The sequence below is a fragment of the Thamnophis sirtalis genome, unplaced genomic scaffold (genome assembly GCF_051295495.1).
Source record: "Thamnophis sirtalis isolate CommonGarterSnake01/CBP01778 unplaced genomic scaffold, rThaSir2_p1.2 scaffold_11, whole genome shotgun sequence".
NCBI lineage: Eukaryota > Metazoa > Chordata > Lepidosauria > Squamata > Natricidae > Thamnophis > Thamnophis sirtalis.
In genome coordinates this window covers 2517172-2532992 of record NW_028261391.1, presented here as the reverse complement: position 1 = coordinate 2532992, position 15821 = coordinate 2517172, and the positions used below count along the sequence as shown (strand labels likewise).

The window sequence follows — 15821 nt, the reverse complement described above, 5'->3', positions numbered from 1 at the left end:
ATTTCTTTCTCCTTCCTTCTTTCTTTCCTTCCTTATTCCCTCCTTTCCTTTCTTTCTCTTCCTTTTTCTATTTCTTTTTCTTTCCTTCTTTCTTTCCTTCCTTTCTCCTTTTCTTTCCTTCCTTTTTCTATTTTTGTCCATTTCTTTCCTTCCTTTCCCCCTCCTTTTTCTCTTTCTCTTCTTTTTCTATTTCTTTCTCCTTCCTTCTTTCTTTCCTTTCTCCCTCTTTTTCTTTCTCTTCCTTTTTCTATTTCTCCTTCCTTCTTTCTCCTTCCTTATTCCCTCCTTTCCTTTCTTTCTCTTCCTTTCTTTTTCTATTTCTATTTCTTTCTCCTTCCTTCCCTCCTTTTCTTTCTTTGTCCTTTTTCTATTTCTTTCTCCTTCCTTCTTTCTTTCTTTCCTTTCTCCCTCCTTTCCTTTCTTTTTCTTCCTCCTTTCTTTCCTTTTCCTTCTTTCTTTCCTTCCTCTCTCCCCTCCCTCCTTCTTTTTTCTTTCTCTCAAGTTGTGCCATGCGTCTGTGAAGTGGCTGTTTTGTTTCCCACAATGAACAGATCTGCACATGCCTTTTACTGCATATACCACATTGCTTAAGTTTCTGCCTGGGTGTTTGTATCCTTGGGGTGGCCTTTGTGTATTCTTGGGTCTGCAAGGAATATAAATCCTCCCATTCCCCTCCATCCAGTCAGAGCTTTTTCTTCCTTTCTTTCTCTTCCCTTTCTTTTTTCTTGTAGACTTGTAGAGGTCAACCTGAGAGGCTCAAATCCTTCCCAGGTGGTGCCTTACGGGGACTCTTACTTGAGTTGGGAAGCGTTGTAGGGGTCCAGCAGGTGAGAACTGGCCTGCTCCAGGTTCCAGTGGAACATCTCCAGGACCTTGTGACAGTCCAGGCGTGTCCTCAGCCCCAGGCAAAAAAGCTGCTCAACCTGCAGGCCAGGTGAGAAGGAAGAGAGAGAGAGAGGGAGAAAGATGAGTGCACTACAGAAATAACAGACAGGGCGGCTCAACCACGTTACGAAAAAACACGTTGAGACTTTGGAGAAAGTGCGAAGATCAACTCAGATGATTAAAGGGCCTGGAGATTAAAACATATGAAGAACAGCTGCAGGATTTAATACAATACAATACAATAGCAGAGTTGGAAGGGACCTTGGAGGTCTTCTAGTCCAACCCCCTACCTAGGCAGGAAACCCTATATCATTTCAGACAAATGGCTATCCAACATCTTCTTAAAGACTTCCAGTGTTGGGGCATGCACAACTTCTGGAGGCAAATGATTAATTATCTTCACTGTCAGGAAATTCCTCCTTAGTTCTAAGTTGCTTCTCTCCTTGGTTAGTTTCCACCCATTGCTTCTTGTTCTGCCTTGAGGTGCCTTGGAGAATAGCTTGACTCCCTCTTCTTTGGGGCAACCCCTGAGATATTGGAAGATGCTATCGTGTCTCCCCTGGTCCTTCTTTTCATTAAATTACAATACAATACAATACAATACAATACAATACCAGCGTTGGAAGGGACCTTGGAGGTCTTCTAGTCCAACCCCCTGCTTAGGCAGGAAACCCTATATAATTTCAGACAAATGGCTATCCAACATCTTCTTAAAGACTTCCAGTGTTGGAGCATTCACAACGTCTGGAGGCAACTTCTGTTCCACTGGTTAATTGTTCTAACTGTCAGGAAATTCCTCCTCAGTTCTAAGTTGCTTCTCTCCTTGATTAATTTCCACCCATTGCTTCTTGTTCTGCCCTCCTCCTTTTCTAGCATTGATGATGTTACCTAGTTGGGTCATGAAACGTCTGCAAGAAAACAACCAAGCTCAGGGAGTACCAAAGACACTACAGCTTTTCCTTCCTTCCTCCTCAAAACACCTTGACCTTCTAGCCCTGATGATGTTACCTAGTTGGGTTGTGAAACGTCTGCAAGAAAATAACCACGTTCAGAGAGCAACGAGGACCCCACAGTTCTCCTTCTCTTTCCCCTCTGTCTCTCTCTCCAAACCTCCCACCCTTCTAGCCCTGATGATGTTACCTAGCTGGCTCGCGAAACACCTGCAACAAAACCACCAAACTCAGAGACCACCAACGATGGAGGAGGCTGGTCCGTAAATTCAGGATCCAAAGGGATCTTGGGTTTCCAACTGGATTCGTCCTGCGCTGGGGCCACTCACCCCCCCCACCCCCAAATCCCCCTCCTCTCTTCCTCGTGCCAGGAGGAGAAATGCTCCCTGCAGATGTTTTTTTTTTTTTTACCTTCAGATATTGGATAGCCTTCTGCACGTTCCAGCTGTGATTCTGCAGGGCGGCTTTACACTCTTCGGTGGTGACGCCGTGCACCGTTTCCTGGACCTGCAGTGGGAGCAAAAAAACGATTGCAATTTGTGTGACATTTGTGTAATTCGGGAGAGGGTCCCACGCCTCCACCTGGCTGCAATCCGGCTCCTCGTTTGTTTAATCCATTTCGAAATGTTATTTTTGCTCTTACGATGCTGCAAAGCCAACCAGAGAGGATTGGCAGATAAACTTAATAATTGAATTGAATTGAATTGATTGAATTTATAGGCCGCCCAATCCCGAAGGACTCCAGGCGGCTTACAAAGAGGAAGAAGAAAAGAAAAGTGTTGGAATTCATTCCGGGTGTTTGCGTGCAGGGCAGCTTCTGCTGTCTGAAACACACATACACAGGGATGCAAAAACATCGCACCAGAAACATCTTTCTGGCCTAACCGTCATAACTCACTATGCAGCCTCATGTAACAAGAACTATGTGAGCCAGCTACTCCCACACGTGCCCTTTCTCCCCCCTATGCTGTGCTGTAACTTTCTATTCCCCCTCTCCCCCTCCCAATGCCATGCAGCTTGTAATCTTCTGTTCCCCCTTTGCCCACCCTTTGCCATGATGTGATTTTCTATTGGTTTATTTGTAGAATGCTGTGAACTTTTCATTAGTTTACTTGTGCCATGTGTGATTATATATGCCTTTTGATACGCTCCTTTTTGATGACGCTGTAACTAACTTTTTCTAATAAAAGAGCCCTTCGATGATCATTCGAAGCTTTTGCTCATCCCAAGGAATTTCGTCTGGTGTTTTCCTTTTGATTAGGCAAGGACACATGAGCAGCCCACCAGTGTGGCGACAACGCCGCAGAAAAGAAAAATAAAAAGAATAGTTTAAAATTCACAACCCGCATTCGTTCTAATCGGACCTTAACACTAAGGTCAACAGCCCCAGGCCTGCCGGAACAGCCAGGTTTTAACGGCTTTCCTGAAGGCCATGAGAGTGGGTAAGGCCCAGATCTCTGGGGGTAGCTGATTCCACAGGGTCGGAGCAGCCACAGAGAAGGCCCTCCTCCGGGGTCCCGCCAGCCGACACTGTCCGGCTGACGGCATCCGAAGGAGGCCCAATCTGTGGGATCTTATCGGCCGTTGGGAAGTGTGTGGCAGTAGGCGGTCTCGCAGATACGCTGGTCCTAAGCCATGTAGGGCTTTAAAGGTGATAACTCCCTTCTACCTCTGATGTCTAGGCAGTTGCCCAGTATTAAGTATCTGGGGGTGCAGATAACTAACTATCTGGACTGGTCTCTCGACACAGTCATCCTTAGGGAAGCGTGTAAACCTGCGTCGGATGAGGAGAGCACATCTTTCGCCTCCTGTCCTGGCCACTTTTTACAGAGGCCTGATGGAGAGCGTTTTAACGAACGGCATCCCTGTTTGGTTTGGTGGCTGCAGTGCTTTCTACGGTGCCTGTAGAAAGCCCCTACAGAGAGTGGTGAGGACAGTGGAGATGATTATAAGAAGCTCGCTTCCCCTTATTCAGGATGCTGCTTATAAGCCAGTGTTTCTCAACCTTGTCAACTTGAAGATGTCTGGACTTCAACTCCCAGAATTCCTCAGCCAGCATTCGCTGGCTGAGGAATTCTGGGAGTTGAAGTCCAGACATCTTCAAGTTGACAAGGTTGAGAAACACTGTTATAAGAGCTATGTGCTTGGAGCTCAAAGCATCGTTAAAGACCCCCGCACACCCCCTCACGGTCTCTGTTTCTGCCGCCCCCACCCCCACCCCCCTGGAAGGAGATTTCGAAGTATTTCTAGCAGGACTTCTAGCTGGTAATCTCACAAAATTCGTTCCCCTTGCCATGTACATGTATACATTCAAATTACACTGTGATGTTTCTCTGTGTCACATATGTGGGTATATGCATGATTTTGTATTTACGTACTAACTTACTTGTTTATTTATCTTACCACGATTATGTAGTGTTATATTGGAGGTGGTGACCATTTTCAATGTATGCCAATTAGGGTACATTCAAAGTGACAAGTTTTTTTCTCTTCTATTCGAGCTGCGTGATTTTTAACATTTAATCTTTCAAAACGGTTAGTCCCTTTTAATAATTTAAGCAACGCAGTCAAGAAACCAGACGAGGCAGAGGCAAGCATTTCGTATTGAGTCCTCAGTACCTACATTACTATAACACGGTTAAAATCAACCTCAAGCAGGAGACGGAGGAGGAGGAGAGGAAGAGGAAGAAGAGGAAGAGGAGGAGTTCAGGGTCCTTGGTGCCCTCTGAGCTTGGCTGTTTTCTTGCAGACATTTCATTACCCAACTAAGTAATTCTATCAGTGTTAGAAGGGAGGAGGGTTTGCAGGGAGGAGGGAGGAGGAGGAAGAGGAAGAGGAGGGGGACTACAGGGTCCTTGATGCTCTCTGAGTCCTTGGATGTTTCTCTTGCAGAAGTTTCATTACCCAATTCGATTACACCACCAGTGCTATAAGGAAGTCGGGGTTTGGAGAAAGGAGGAGGAAAAGAAGGATTTTCTTGCAGACGTTTCATTACCCAACTAGATTATAACATCAGGGGTAGAAATGAGTGGGGTTTGTGGAGAGGAGGAAGAAGAGGAGGTGGTGGCGGTGGTGAAGGAGGAGGAGGAGGAGAACTGGGGGGGTCCTTGGTGCTCTGGGCTTAGAACAGTGTTTCTCAACCTTGCGTTTTAACGAACCGCCTCCCTGTTTGGTTTGGTGGCTGCAGTGCTTTCTACGGTGCCTGTAGAAAGCCCCTACAGAGAGTGGTGAGGACAGTGGAGATGATTATAAGAAGCATTCGCTGGCTGGGGAATTCTGGGAGTTGAAGTCCGGACATCTTCAAGTTGCCAAGGTTGAGAAACACTGGCTTAGAACATTTCTTGCAAACGTTTCCTTACAGGCGTTTCATTACCCAACTAGATTACACCATCAGGGCTAGAAATGAATGGGGTTTGTGGAGAAGAGGAGGAGGAGGAGGAGGAGGAGGAGAATGACCGTGGAGTCCTTGGTGCTCTCTCAGCTTCGTAATTCTCTTGCAGACGTTTCGTGACCCAACAAGGGAACCTCATCAGTGCTAGAAGGAGGTGGGATCATATCGTACATAATCAGAGAGCGACTCCCTCTCCCTTCTTGCGCTGATGAGGTTCCCTAGTTGGGTCACGAAACGCCTGCAAGAAAACCACGCAGATCAGAGCGCGCCAAAGGACACACACACACACACCCCAGTGTCAAACCTGCTCAACCGGCTCCCCGTGAGGCGGCCCCTAGCTAGGCGCAGGACTCACCAGCTGTATCTTCTCCGAACTCCGCGGTCCTTCCGAACCGTCGTAGACGATCTTCTGGAGGCCGCAGGTGGCCTTGACGCCGCTATTGCTGTTGTTGGACGAGAAGTTGGCCTTGTAGTCCGGCGGCTGCTGGATCATGGGCCGCACCGTCGCCGTGGTGACCACTCGGCCGGGCGCCGGGGTTTCCTCCTGGCTCTTGGTCTCCTTGAAGAACTTCTCGTATTTGTCCAGGTAAGGCGGGCGCTCCGGGAGGAGATAGTAGTGAGTATTGCTCACTTTCCGCCCGTCCTTCACGATGGGCAGGATGCAGGGCCCCTTGGCGCTCTCCTTCCCCTGGGCCTGGATGACCTTGGGGGTGGCGTACTTGGGGTCCAACGCGAAACTCTGAGTGGTGGGCATGGGGTGCTTCCCGGGGGAGGTGGACAGGAAGGCCCCCAGGGAAAGCGGGGAGCAGAGATTGGTTCTCGGCTGGGGAGAGCCGCCTTGGAGGGCCCGCGGGCTGGGAGTCCTGGATCCCGGTTGCGACCACCGGTCCCGCGGCGGGATCTGGGGCGGGCGGGCCTCCTCCCCTCCAGAAGCTGGGGAGAGGTCCCCCGCCCAGCAGCCGGGCTCGTTCCTGCGGAAAGGGAGGGGCAGGATGGGCACGCGAGGCGGGATCTGCGGCTTGTCCTCTCCCGGACTGGGGAGGGGGGCCGAGGAATGTCCCGCCAAGGGAACGTTGAGGTGCTTCATGCATTCCTGCTGGAGTTCCTGGAAAATCTCGGTGGTTTGAGCGGGACTCGGTTGCTTGCTCTCCTTGGCGGGCAGGAAGAGGTTGTCGTCCAAGGGGAGAGCCGGGCGGTCTCCTTCGGGGGCGAAGCCGCCGTTGAGCTCCCCCTTGGCCCAGGGTCTGCCCCGCGCCCGTCCCACCAGCTCTTCGGAGCTGTTGATGGAGCAGACCTCGAAGTCCTCTTCGTCTTGAGCCACGTCGTCGTAGGCGGGCGGGGGAGGCAGGGGCCGGGCGTCCCAGTCCACGATGGGCGTGGGGTGCAAGGGGTGGGGCAGCCCTTGGGTGGGGCTCTGAGGAGGGGTCTTGTCCAACAAGGAGAAGGCCTCCATGGCTAAGCGGGCCAAGGAGGGGGTGCAGAAGTCCGCGACGGGAGACGGGCTGGGGGGGAGGAGTTCGTCCCCAAAGTCGATGAGGGTCACCTCGTTCGCGGGAGGGCCACCCCCTTTGGAGCGGGGCAGGAGCAGCCTCTCGCCCACCTTGGTGCCCGAGACGCAGGCGGAGGGCTTGGGCACCTGCAGGCCTCCTCGGACCCCCAACCCGGTTTTCCTTTTCAGGCAAAGTTGCTTGAGGCTGATCGCCAGGGGGGGCTCCTCCTCATTCACTGGATCATACAAGGGCTCTGAAAGAGAAAAGGCAGGCGGTGGTTTCCTTTCTTCCTTTTTCTCCTTCTTACTCTATTTCTTTCCTTCTCTCCTTTCTCCCTTTCTTCCCTTTCTTTCTCTTTCTTATTTCTTTCCTTCTCTCCTTTCCCTTCCTTCTCACTCTTTCCATTCCTCCTTCCTTTTTCTTTCTTTCTCCTTTCTTTTTCATTCTTTCTCTTTCTTAGTTTCTTTCCTTCTCTCACTTTCTTCCCTTTCTTTCTTTCCTTCTCTCCTTTCCCTTCCTGCTCACTTTCTTTCTTTCCTTTCTTACTCTTTCTTATTTCTTTCCTTCTCTCCTTTCCCTTCCTTCTCACTCTTTCCATTCCTCCTTCCTTTTTCTTTTCTTCCTTTCTCCTTTCTTTTTCATTCTTTTCTTTCTCTGTTTCTTTCCTTCTTTCTCACTTTCTTTCCTTTCTTTCTTACTTATTTCTTTCCTTCTCTCCCTTCCTTCCTTCTCATACTTTTCCATTCCTCCTTCCTTTTTCTTTTCTTCCTGTCTTTTTCATTCTTTTCTTTCTCTTTCTTACTCGATTTCTTTCCTTCTCTCCTTTCCCTTTCTTCCTTCTCACTCTTTCCTTTTTCTTCCTTTCTTTCTCTTTTCTTTTTCATTTTCTTCTATTTCTTTCCTTCTCTCCTTTATCTCGTTCTTTCTTTTTTTATTTCTTTCCTTCTCCTTTCCCTTCCTCCTTCTCTCTTTCCTTTTCTCCTTTCTCTTTCTTTCTTCCATTCTTTTCTTTCTTACTTACTCTATTTCTTTCCTTCTCTCCTTTCCCTTCCTTTCACTCTTTCCTTTCCTTCTTCCTTTTTCTTTCTCTTTTCAATTTTTTCTTAGTATTTCTTTCTTTTTCCTTCCTCCTTTCTTTTTTTCTTTTCTTTATTTCTTTCCTTCTCCTTTCCTTCTCACTCTTTCCTTTCTCTTTTCTTTCTTTTTCATTCTTTTCTTTCTTACTTACTCTATTTCTTTCCTTCTCTCCTTCCCCTTCTTCTTTCTCACTCTTTCCTTTCCTCCTTCCTTTTTCTTTCTTTCTTCTTCATTCTTTACTTTCTCTTTCTTACTCTATTTCTTTCCTTCCCTCCCTTCCTTTCTTTATCTTTTTCTTTCTCTCTTTCCTTCCTTCCCACTTGCCCTTTCATTTTTATCCCACTTTTATTACTTTATAGGCGCTCCAGAGCCCACGAAGACCCGTCTGTGTGCGCTGGCAACCAGAAGAGCAGCTGGTGACAGTACGGAAGCCCACAGAGAGGGCTCTGCCTGCCCAAATACGGCCTTATATTAAAAGTAGGCTCAGCAGGTGAGACTTTGGTGCCCCACTGTGGCCTACCTCGAAGGGCTGGCCATCCCTATATCCAGAAAGGAACCAAGAGAAGAGAAACACAAGAGGGCCACAGCAGCCGGAAACACGGCCCCACTTACGCTTGAGAAGGATGGAGGGCTGGGGCGGCCGAGGGGGTGGCTGTCCTGCAGGAGAGAGAGAGGAAGAGAAGAGAAGAAAGGGATAGAGAGAGAGAGACCGCAGCGAAAGGAAAAGAAGAGAGCAGGGCGTTAATTGGTGGCTCCAGGCGAAGCTGGAGGGGCAGAGGGAGGGCACAAGTGCAGAAGCAGTAAACCGATAGGCCCAGGAATGACCCCTTGGGGTAGGCAGAGGTCTTCCCCCCCCCCCAACAAGCAGTTATGGGGCAGAACTATGAGATTGTTTTCCTTAAACGAAACTCCTTCCTTTTTTCTGCAGGATGCAGAACTAACTACTCAAAGATCGCAGGGTTGAAAGCCCAGATGGCATTTTTTTCCATTTCTCTTCTTTTCTTTTGCATTTACAAATATACAGGTAGTAGTCCTCGGCTTACGACCACAGTTGAGCCCGTTTTCACTTCCCAGGAGAAAAATAAAAAGGTGAGTTTTGCCCCATTTTACAACCATGCTGGTAAACCGTCACTAAGCGGATCGCCGCAGTTGTTCAATTAGTAACACACGGTCGTTAAGCGAACCCGGCGTCCCCAGTGACTCCGCTTGTCAGAAGGTCGCAAATTGGGGACTGCATGACACACACACATACACACCCCGGAAACAGTGACCGTCATAAATACGAATCAGTGGCCAAGCGTCTGAATTTTGATCACGTAACCATGGGGATGGCTACAACGGTCATAAGTGTGAAAATCGGCCATAAATCAGTTTCCCCAGGGTCGTTGTAACTTTGAACGGACACTAAATGAACCGTTGTAAGTCAAGGACTACCTGCCACTCAGATGAGAAGTTTAAAAAGTCAATATGACATTTTTTTCTGCTTAAGATTTCTTCCCATTTTTGCCTTTTACAAATTTTTATCGCTTATTTATCATTTATTTGATTTCTCGATACGCCTATCTCAGAAAATGATTCCAGGCAGGTCACAACAGATGTTGACTAAAAAAGATGTAGCTTTTGGAAGCTTGTGATTATAGGCGGTCCTCAACTTACGACCATTCATTTAGCCACCAATCGGAGTTATAAAGGTGCTGAAAAGAGCCCTGGTTCTCGTGCTTATGACCACTGCGCCAGCCACACGGTCGCCGTTTGGATGCTTGGCCACCGGTTCGCATTTACGGCCAGTTTGTGCTGTCCCCGCGGTTACGTTCCGAGAATTTTTTTGGGGGCTAGTTTACAGCAACAAACAGCCATTCGGTGCAATGGGTTCATACTTACGACCGCTGGGGGTTCGCTTTAGGACAAACGGCATAAAAATGGTTGCAATATCGGGTTCGAATCAACTTACGACCGCAAGGACTTAAAGAGGGAAATGCCTTCCCCATTGTGGTCGTAAGCCGAGGACTGCCTGTAGAAGCATCTTTTGAAAAGCGGTTCTGCGACAAGGAACTGAAAATGGAAGGCGTAAGGAAAGGAGGGGAAGAGACTAAGAAAATACCCAGGAATTCGTTGCAAACGAAAGGTCAGAGAAAACAGCCCTCTCCAAGGGCCAGACATGCTGGGACTACACCTCCCATGGTTCCCATTCACCCAGGAGGAGGAGAGGACCCGACCCTGGAAACACTGCGGCAGTATCATCATATAGTATCTGATGATCTCTGAGCTTGGTGGTTTCTTACAGATGTTTTAGTATCCAACTAGGTAACACCATCAGTGCTAGGAGGAGGAAGGGTTTGTGGAAGGAGGAGGAGGAGGAGGAGGAGGAGAAGAAGAAGAAGAAGAAGAGGAGGAGGAGGAGGAGGAGGATGAAGGAGAAGAAGAAGAAGAAGAAGAGGAAGAGAAAAGAAGAAGAAGAGGAGGAGGAGGAGGAGGAGGAGAAGGAGAAAAAGGAGAAGGAGAAGAAGAAGAAGAGGAGGAGTAGGAGGAGTAGAAGGAGAAAAAGGAGAAGAAGAAGAAGAGGAGGAGAAAAAGGAGAAGAAGGAGAAGAAGGAGAAGAAGAAGAAGAAGAAGAAGAAGAGGAGGAGGAGTAGGAGGAGTAGAAGGAGAAAAAGGAGAAGAAGAAGAAGAGGAGGAGGAGGAGGAGGAGAAAAGGAGAAGAAGGAGAAGAAGCAGAAGAAGAAGAAGAAGAGGAGGAGGAGGAGGAGGAGTAGAAGGAGAAAAAGGAGAAGAAGAAGAAGAAGAGGAGGAGGAGGAGGAGGAGGAGGAGGAGGAGGAAGAGGAGAAAAAGGAGAAGAAGGAGAAGAAGGGAGAAGAAGAAGAAGAAGGAGAAGGAGAAGGAGAAGAAGAAGAAGAAGAAGAGGAGGAGGAGGAGGAGGAGGAGGAGGAGGAGAGGAGGAGGAGGAAGAGGAGGAAAGGAGTCATTGTTACTCTCTCTGAGCTTGGTGGTTTTCTTACAGATGTTTTATTATCCAACTAGGTAACATCATCAGTGCTAGGAGGAGGAAGGGTTTGTGAGGAGGAGGAGGAGGAGGAAAAGGACTGTGGGATTCTTGGTACTCTCTGAGCTGGGTGATTTTCTCGCAGACATTTTATGACCCGACCAGGTAGCATCATCAGTTCTAGAATAGAGTTACATTGTTTATAAACAGAGAGCAAATGCCCATTTCTAGCCCTGATAACGTTACCTAGTTGGGTCATGAAACGTCTGCAAGAAAACCACCAAACTCAGAGAGCACCAAGGACCCCACAGTCCTCCTCCTACCTCCTCCAACCTCTTCTCCTTCTAACCTTGATGACGTTACCTAGTTGGGTCAGGAAACGTTTGCAAGCTCAGAAAAAGCACTGACGATCCCACAGTTCAAACCCTGCACTGCAGAGATTCCCTTCTATTCGAGCTTGATCGTTGTTTGGCTTTGAAAACTACAGTTCCCAGCGTGCCCCAGTGCGGAATACCCAAGACAAAAGGCATTCTGGGACTTGCAGTTCTGCCATGCACCCACTGCGAATCTTGCTGAGCCGGAGGGAATACAGAACCAGTTCAGGGTTAAGAAATGAAAAGTTAAGAGGACTTTTTTTTAAAAAAAAGAACTTTTCTTACTCTTGGTCCTTCCTGGCAGCTGCGTAGGCCGAGCTGGGTTCAAATCCAACCCTAGGACATCCGGGGGGTCCATGGGATTTCCCAGGTACAAGCTGCAGAAAAGGATGATGGGGGGGGAAAGAGATAAGAAAAAGTTGAAACAACTTACTGGCTGATCCTTCTTTCCTTTCTCTTGCTACTTTAGACACCAATGGGGAAATCTAATTTTTTTTTTAACTACTGGATGTGTGGGAGTGGCCTGGGGTGGGCGTGGCTTGGTGGAGGGGGTCATGTGACTGGGTGGGCGTGGCTATGTAGTCATGTAACATGGGTGTGTATCAAAAGACAGAAACTCACTTTAACGATGTCCTGCTGGAGTGGGGTTGGACTAGATGACCTCCAGGTGCCTTCGAGCCCTGGATTAATCTTCTGAAGCTGGGTCGAGTGGCCAGATTTGTAGTCCTTCCTCCCTCTCCTCTTTCTTTCTTTCTTTCTTTCTTTCTTTCTTTCTTTCTTTCTTTCTTTCTTTCTTTCTTTCTTTCTTTCCTTCTTTCCTTCCTATTTCTTTCCCTTCCTTCCTTATCTCTCTCTTTCAAACTGATAATTGGAAAGGAAACTCACTTGTCAGAATAGAGTTGGAAGGGACCTTGGAGGTCTTCTAGTCTAACCCACTGCTCAAGCAGGAGACCCTAAACCATTTCAGGCAAGTGGCTGTTCAGTCTCTTCTTAAAAACCACCAGTGATGGAGAAGCTCCCACACGTTCTGGTGGCAAGCTGTTCCATTGGTTAATTGTTCTCACTTTCAGGATTTTTTTCTTTTCCTTCCTTCCTTCCTTCCTTCCTTCCTTCCTTCCTTCCTTCCTTCTCTATTTTCCATTCATTAATTGTTCTCACTATAAGGAAATTTTTCCTTTTTCTTTCTTTCTTTCTTTCTTTCTTTCTTTCTTTCTTTCTTTCTTTCTTTCTTTCTTTCTTTCTTTCTTTCTTTCTTTCTTTCTTCTTTCTTTCTTTCTTTCTTTCTTTCTTTCTTCCTTCCTTCCTTCCTTCCCTCCCTCTCTCTTTCAAACTGATAATTTGAAAGGAAAGTCATTTCTCAGAATAGAGCTGGAAGGGACCTTGGAGGTCTTCTAGTCCAACCCCCTGCTCAACTAGGCACTCTAGAAGATCATTTCACACAAATGGCTATCCCGTCTCACTTTAAAAACCTCCAGTGATGGGCGCATACCACAACTTCTAGTGGCAAGCAGTTCCACTGGTTTTCACTGCTCGGAAGATTTCTCCTTCATTCCAGATTCCTCAAACGTGGCTCACCGAATGTGACCAAATCAACCGAGCCTTTGCCCAACGCCCCGCGCGTCACAAAACGCGCCCCATTCGTTTGCACAATACGCCACAACAGCAACGCAACACCCATCCTCCTCACACACCCTAATTATTCATCCTGAATCAGGTGGGGAAAAAAACATCCCGCCACGAGCACAGAGGGGAGCATCTCCTGCGTTTTGCAGCCGGGAAAAAATATATAAAATCTCTTTTGTGTTGTTGGTTGCGGGTCAACCGAGGCTGTTTGCAACAAACAGGTTTAACAGGTCATCTGAACACTTCGGGTCCGGTTTGGGCCCAGCCTGGCTCAACCGCGTGTGCAAACAACACACTCAACTCACAACTCATTTGGCAGCCGGCCAACCTCAAACGCACCCAACCCCAGCTACCACGTCGAGCTGGAATTGTGCAACACACAAGAGCAGCTATGGGGAGTGCACAACTCCACGGCCAAAAACACCCACCCACACCTCACACCCCGGAGCTGTGGCCGGCCGACGTATCTTACGGTTTCGGCAATAAAAACCCCGTGTGAAAGGTAAGGATTGTCCCGGCAAGAAGCCGAGGAAGGAAACCACCTTCTTATACAGGATGTGGAGGGGTGTGTGTGGATGATGCGTCTGCCCATGTTTGCAAGTTTCGCACCCGTTTCCAAGTCAAGCTGCAAGCCGACGTGTGGGCGTAGAAGTGAGTCGTTGACTGTGTTGGAAAGGAAGTGAAGGAAAGGTGGAAGAAGGAGTTTCAAAGCTCCTTTTCAGGGAAAGAAAAATAAAAAATAAGTCTGTGGAAGCTGCTTGTGGAATGAGCAAGGTGGAAAGTCGCTTTTCCGCGCACAAAAGTTCTTTCATTTTTCGGTCAAAATAAAATCCTGTTCGGTTTTTTCCCCCCTCCTCTTTTAATGGCAACCAACTTCTCCAGCCTCCGTTCCTCAATGTCTGCATTCACACAAACCCCCTTAACCCAGGTCGATTAAAAGTCTCGGTAGTCGGATAGGTTTATGTACGTGCTAAAGCTGGCTTAGCTTTAACCCCGGTTTGTTATTCCTTGGCTGCGTCAGTCGTGCACATCCAGGGTTTATGGTGTTTTTTTTCCTGAATGCAACTTCAAAAAGAAAAAAAAAGAGGGTGTCACGTCCCTTCGTGCGAACGCAGCCGATTTTGACACCGAGGTGGACAATTGGGTTCCTGTGCATATTTTGGGGCCCAGCAGTAAGTGCTCTGGCCCATGTGAACCACACTCAATCAGAACAGAGCTGGAAGGGACCTTGGAGGTCCTCTAGTCCAACCCCATGCTCAAGCAGGAGATCCTAGACCATTTCAATCCATCAGAACAGAGCTGGAAGGGACCTTGGAGGTCCTCTAGTCCAACCCCCTGCTCAAGCAGGAGACCCTAGACCATTTCAATCCATTAGTCCATCAGAACCGAGCTGGAAGGGACCTTGGAGGTCCTCTAGTCCAACCCCATGCTCAAGCAGGAGACCCTAGACCATTTCAATCCATCAGAACAGAGCTGGAAGGGACCTTGGAGGCCCTCTAGTCCAACCCCCTGCTCAAGCAGGAGACCCTAGACCATTTCAATCATCAGAACAGAGCTGGAAGGAACCTTGGAGGCCCTCTAGTCCAACCCCCTGCTCAAGCAGGAGACCCTAGACCATTTCAAATCCATTAGTCCATCAGAACGGAGCTGGAAGGGACCTTGGAGGTCCTCTAGTCCAACCCCATGCTCAAGCAGGAGACCCTAGACCATTTCAATCCATCAGAACAGAGCTGGAAGGGACCTTGGAGGCCCTCTAGTCCAACCCCCTGCTCAAGCAGGAGACCCTAGACCATTTCAATCCATCAATATAGAGCTGGAAGGGACCTTGGAGGTCCTCTAGTCCAACCCCCTGCTCAAGTAGGAGATCCTAGACCATTTCAATCCATCAATATAGAGCTGGAAGGGACCTTGGAGATCCTCTAGTCCAACCCCCCTGCTCAAGCAGGAGATCCTAGACCATTTCAATCCATCAGAACAGAGCTGGAAGGGACCTTAGAGATCCTCTAGTCCAACCCCCTGCTCAAGCAGGAGACCCTAGACCATTTCAATCCATCAGAACAGAGCTGGAAGGGGACCTTAGAGATCCTCTAGTCCACCCCCTGCTCAAGCAGGAGATCCTAGACCATTTCAATCCATCAATCCATCAGAATAGAGCTGGAAGGGACCTTGGAGGTCCTCTAGTCCAACCCCCTGCTCAGGAAGACTCTACACCTGAGATGGGGAACCTATGGCAAGCGTGCCACACAGGCGGCACGCAGAGCCATCCTCGGTGGCACGCCAGCTGTCAGTTCCAGCGCATATCCGTGTGCCAGACAGCCGATTTTTCAGCCTTCCAGAGGGCCAGGGGGGGGGGCATTTTCACCCTCCCCAGGCTTCAGGAAAGTCTCTGGGACCTGGGGAGGGGCCATGCACCTATGCAGCGTGTGTGTGTGTGTGTGTGTGTGTTTGTGCGTGCATGCAGGGAATCATGCATGCATGCACGGGAGTCACCTGCACATGAGCAGATTTGCAGGGAGGATTGAGTGGGCAAGCGGGCACGCAATTTTGGCACCCAATAAGAAAAAGTTTTGCCATCGCTGCCCTCTACAATTTGAGATGTGGCTGGTCCAATCTCTTTAAAAACCTCCAGCGATGAAGCACCCACCTGGTGGCAAGCTGTTCCACTGGCTAATTGTTCTCACTGTTAGGACATTTTAAAACTACGATTAAAAATCAAAATTATATTACGAGCATCCTGGAAAAAAAAAATCACGCCAAGGTTTATTTCCCAGTTAGGTCTTATTTTTGGGAGAAGGGGGGGTAGAAGAACCACGCCCGTGTGACTTACTCATCAATCTTATCGGGGAAGCCCCAGCTTTGCTGTGGGTTGGTGTCCCCATGGCCCGTGTGGATGAAGCTGTTCTTCAGCGGCTGGCTAATGTCGTGCGCAGACAATCCCGCCACGGAGGTCACCGTGTTGCGTGGGAATTGCCCCACCTTCAACGTCCGCTTATTCTGGCCGCGCCACCAGTAGTTCTCCGCCCTGGGAAAGAAGACGGAAGGGAGTTAAG

General features: G+C 48.6%; 1 protein-coding gene across 8 annotated transcripts in view; it reads right to left on the bottom strand.

Annotated features, from left to right (window-relative positions):
* TNK2 (tyrosine kinase non receptor 2) overlaps positions 1 to 15821 on the bottom strand; it is a 101957-nt gene that overhangs the window by 384 nt on the left and 85752 nt on the right. For 6 of the 8 annotated variants that reach the window (XM_087725033.1, XM_087725031.1, XM_087725032.1 and 3 more), the window contains 6 exons: positions 15599 to 15793; positions 11434 to 11525; positions 8406 to 8450; positions 5582 to 6969; positions 2247 to 2342; positions 796 to 923 (listed from right to left, as the gene is read on the bottom strand). In XM_087725033.1, the coding sequence (XP_087581159.1) occupies positions 796 to 923; positions 2247 to 2342; positions 5582 to 6969; positions 8406 to 8450; positions 11434 to 11525; positions 15599 to 15793 (1944 nt within the window). The remainder of the gene's footprint in view (positions 1 to 795; positions 924 to 2246; positions 2343 to 5581; positions 6970 to 8405; positions 8451 to 11433; positions 11526 to 15598; positions 15794 to 15821) is intronic. The other 2 variants (XM_087725029.1, XM_087725034.1) reach the window with 1 other exon arrangement.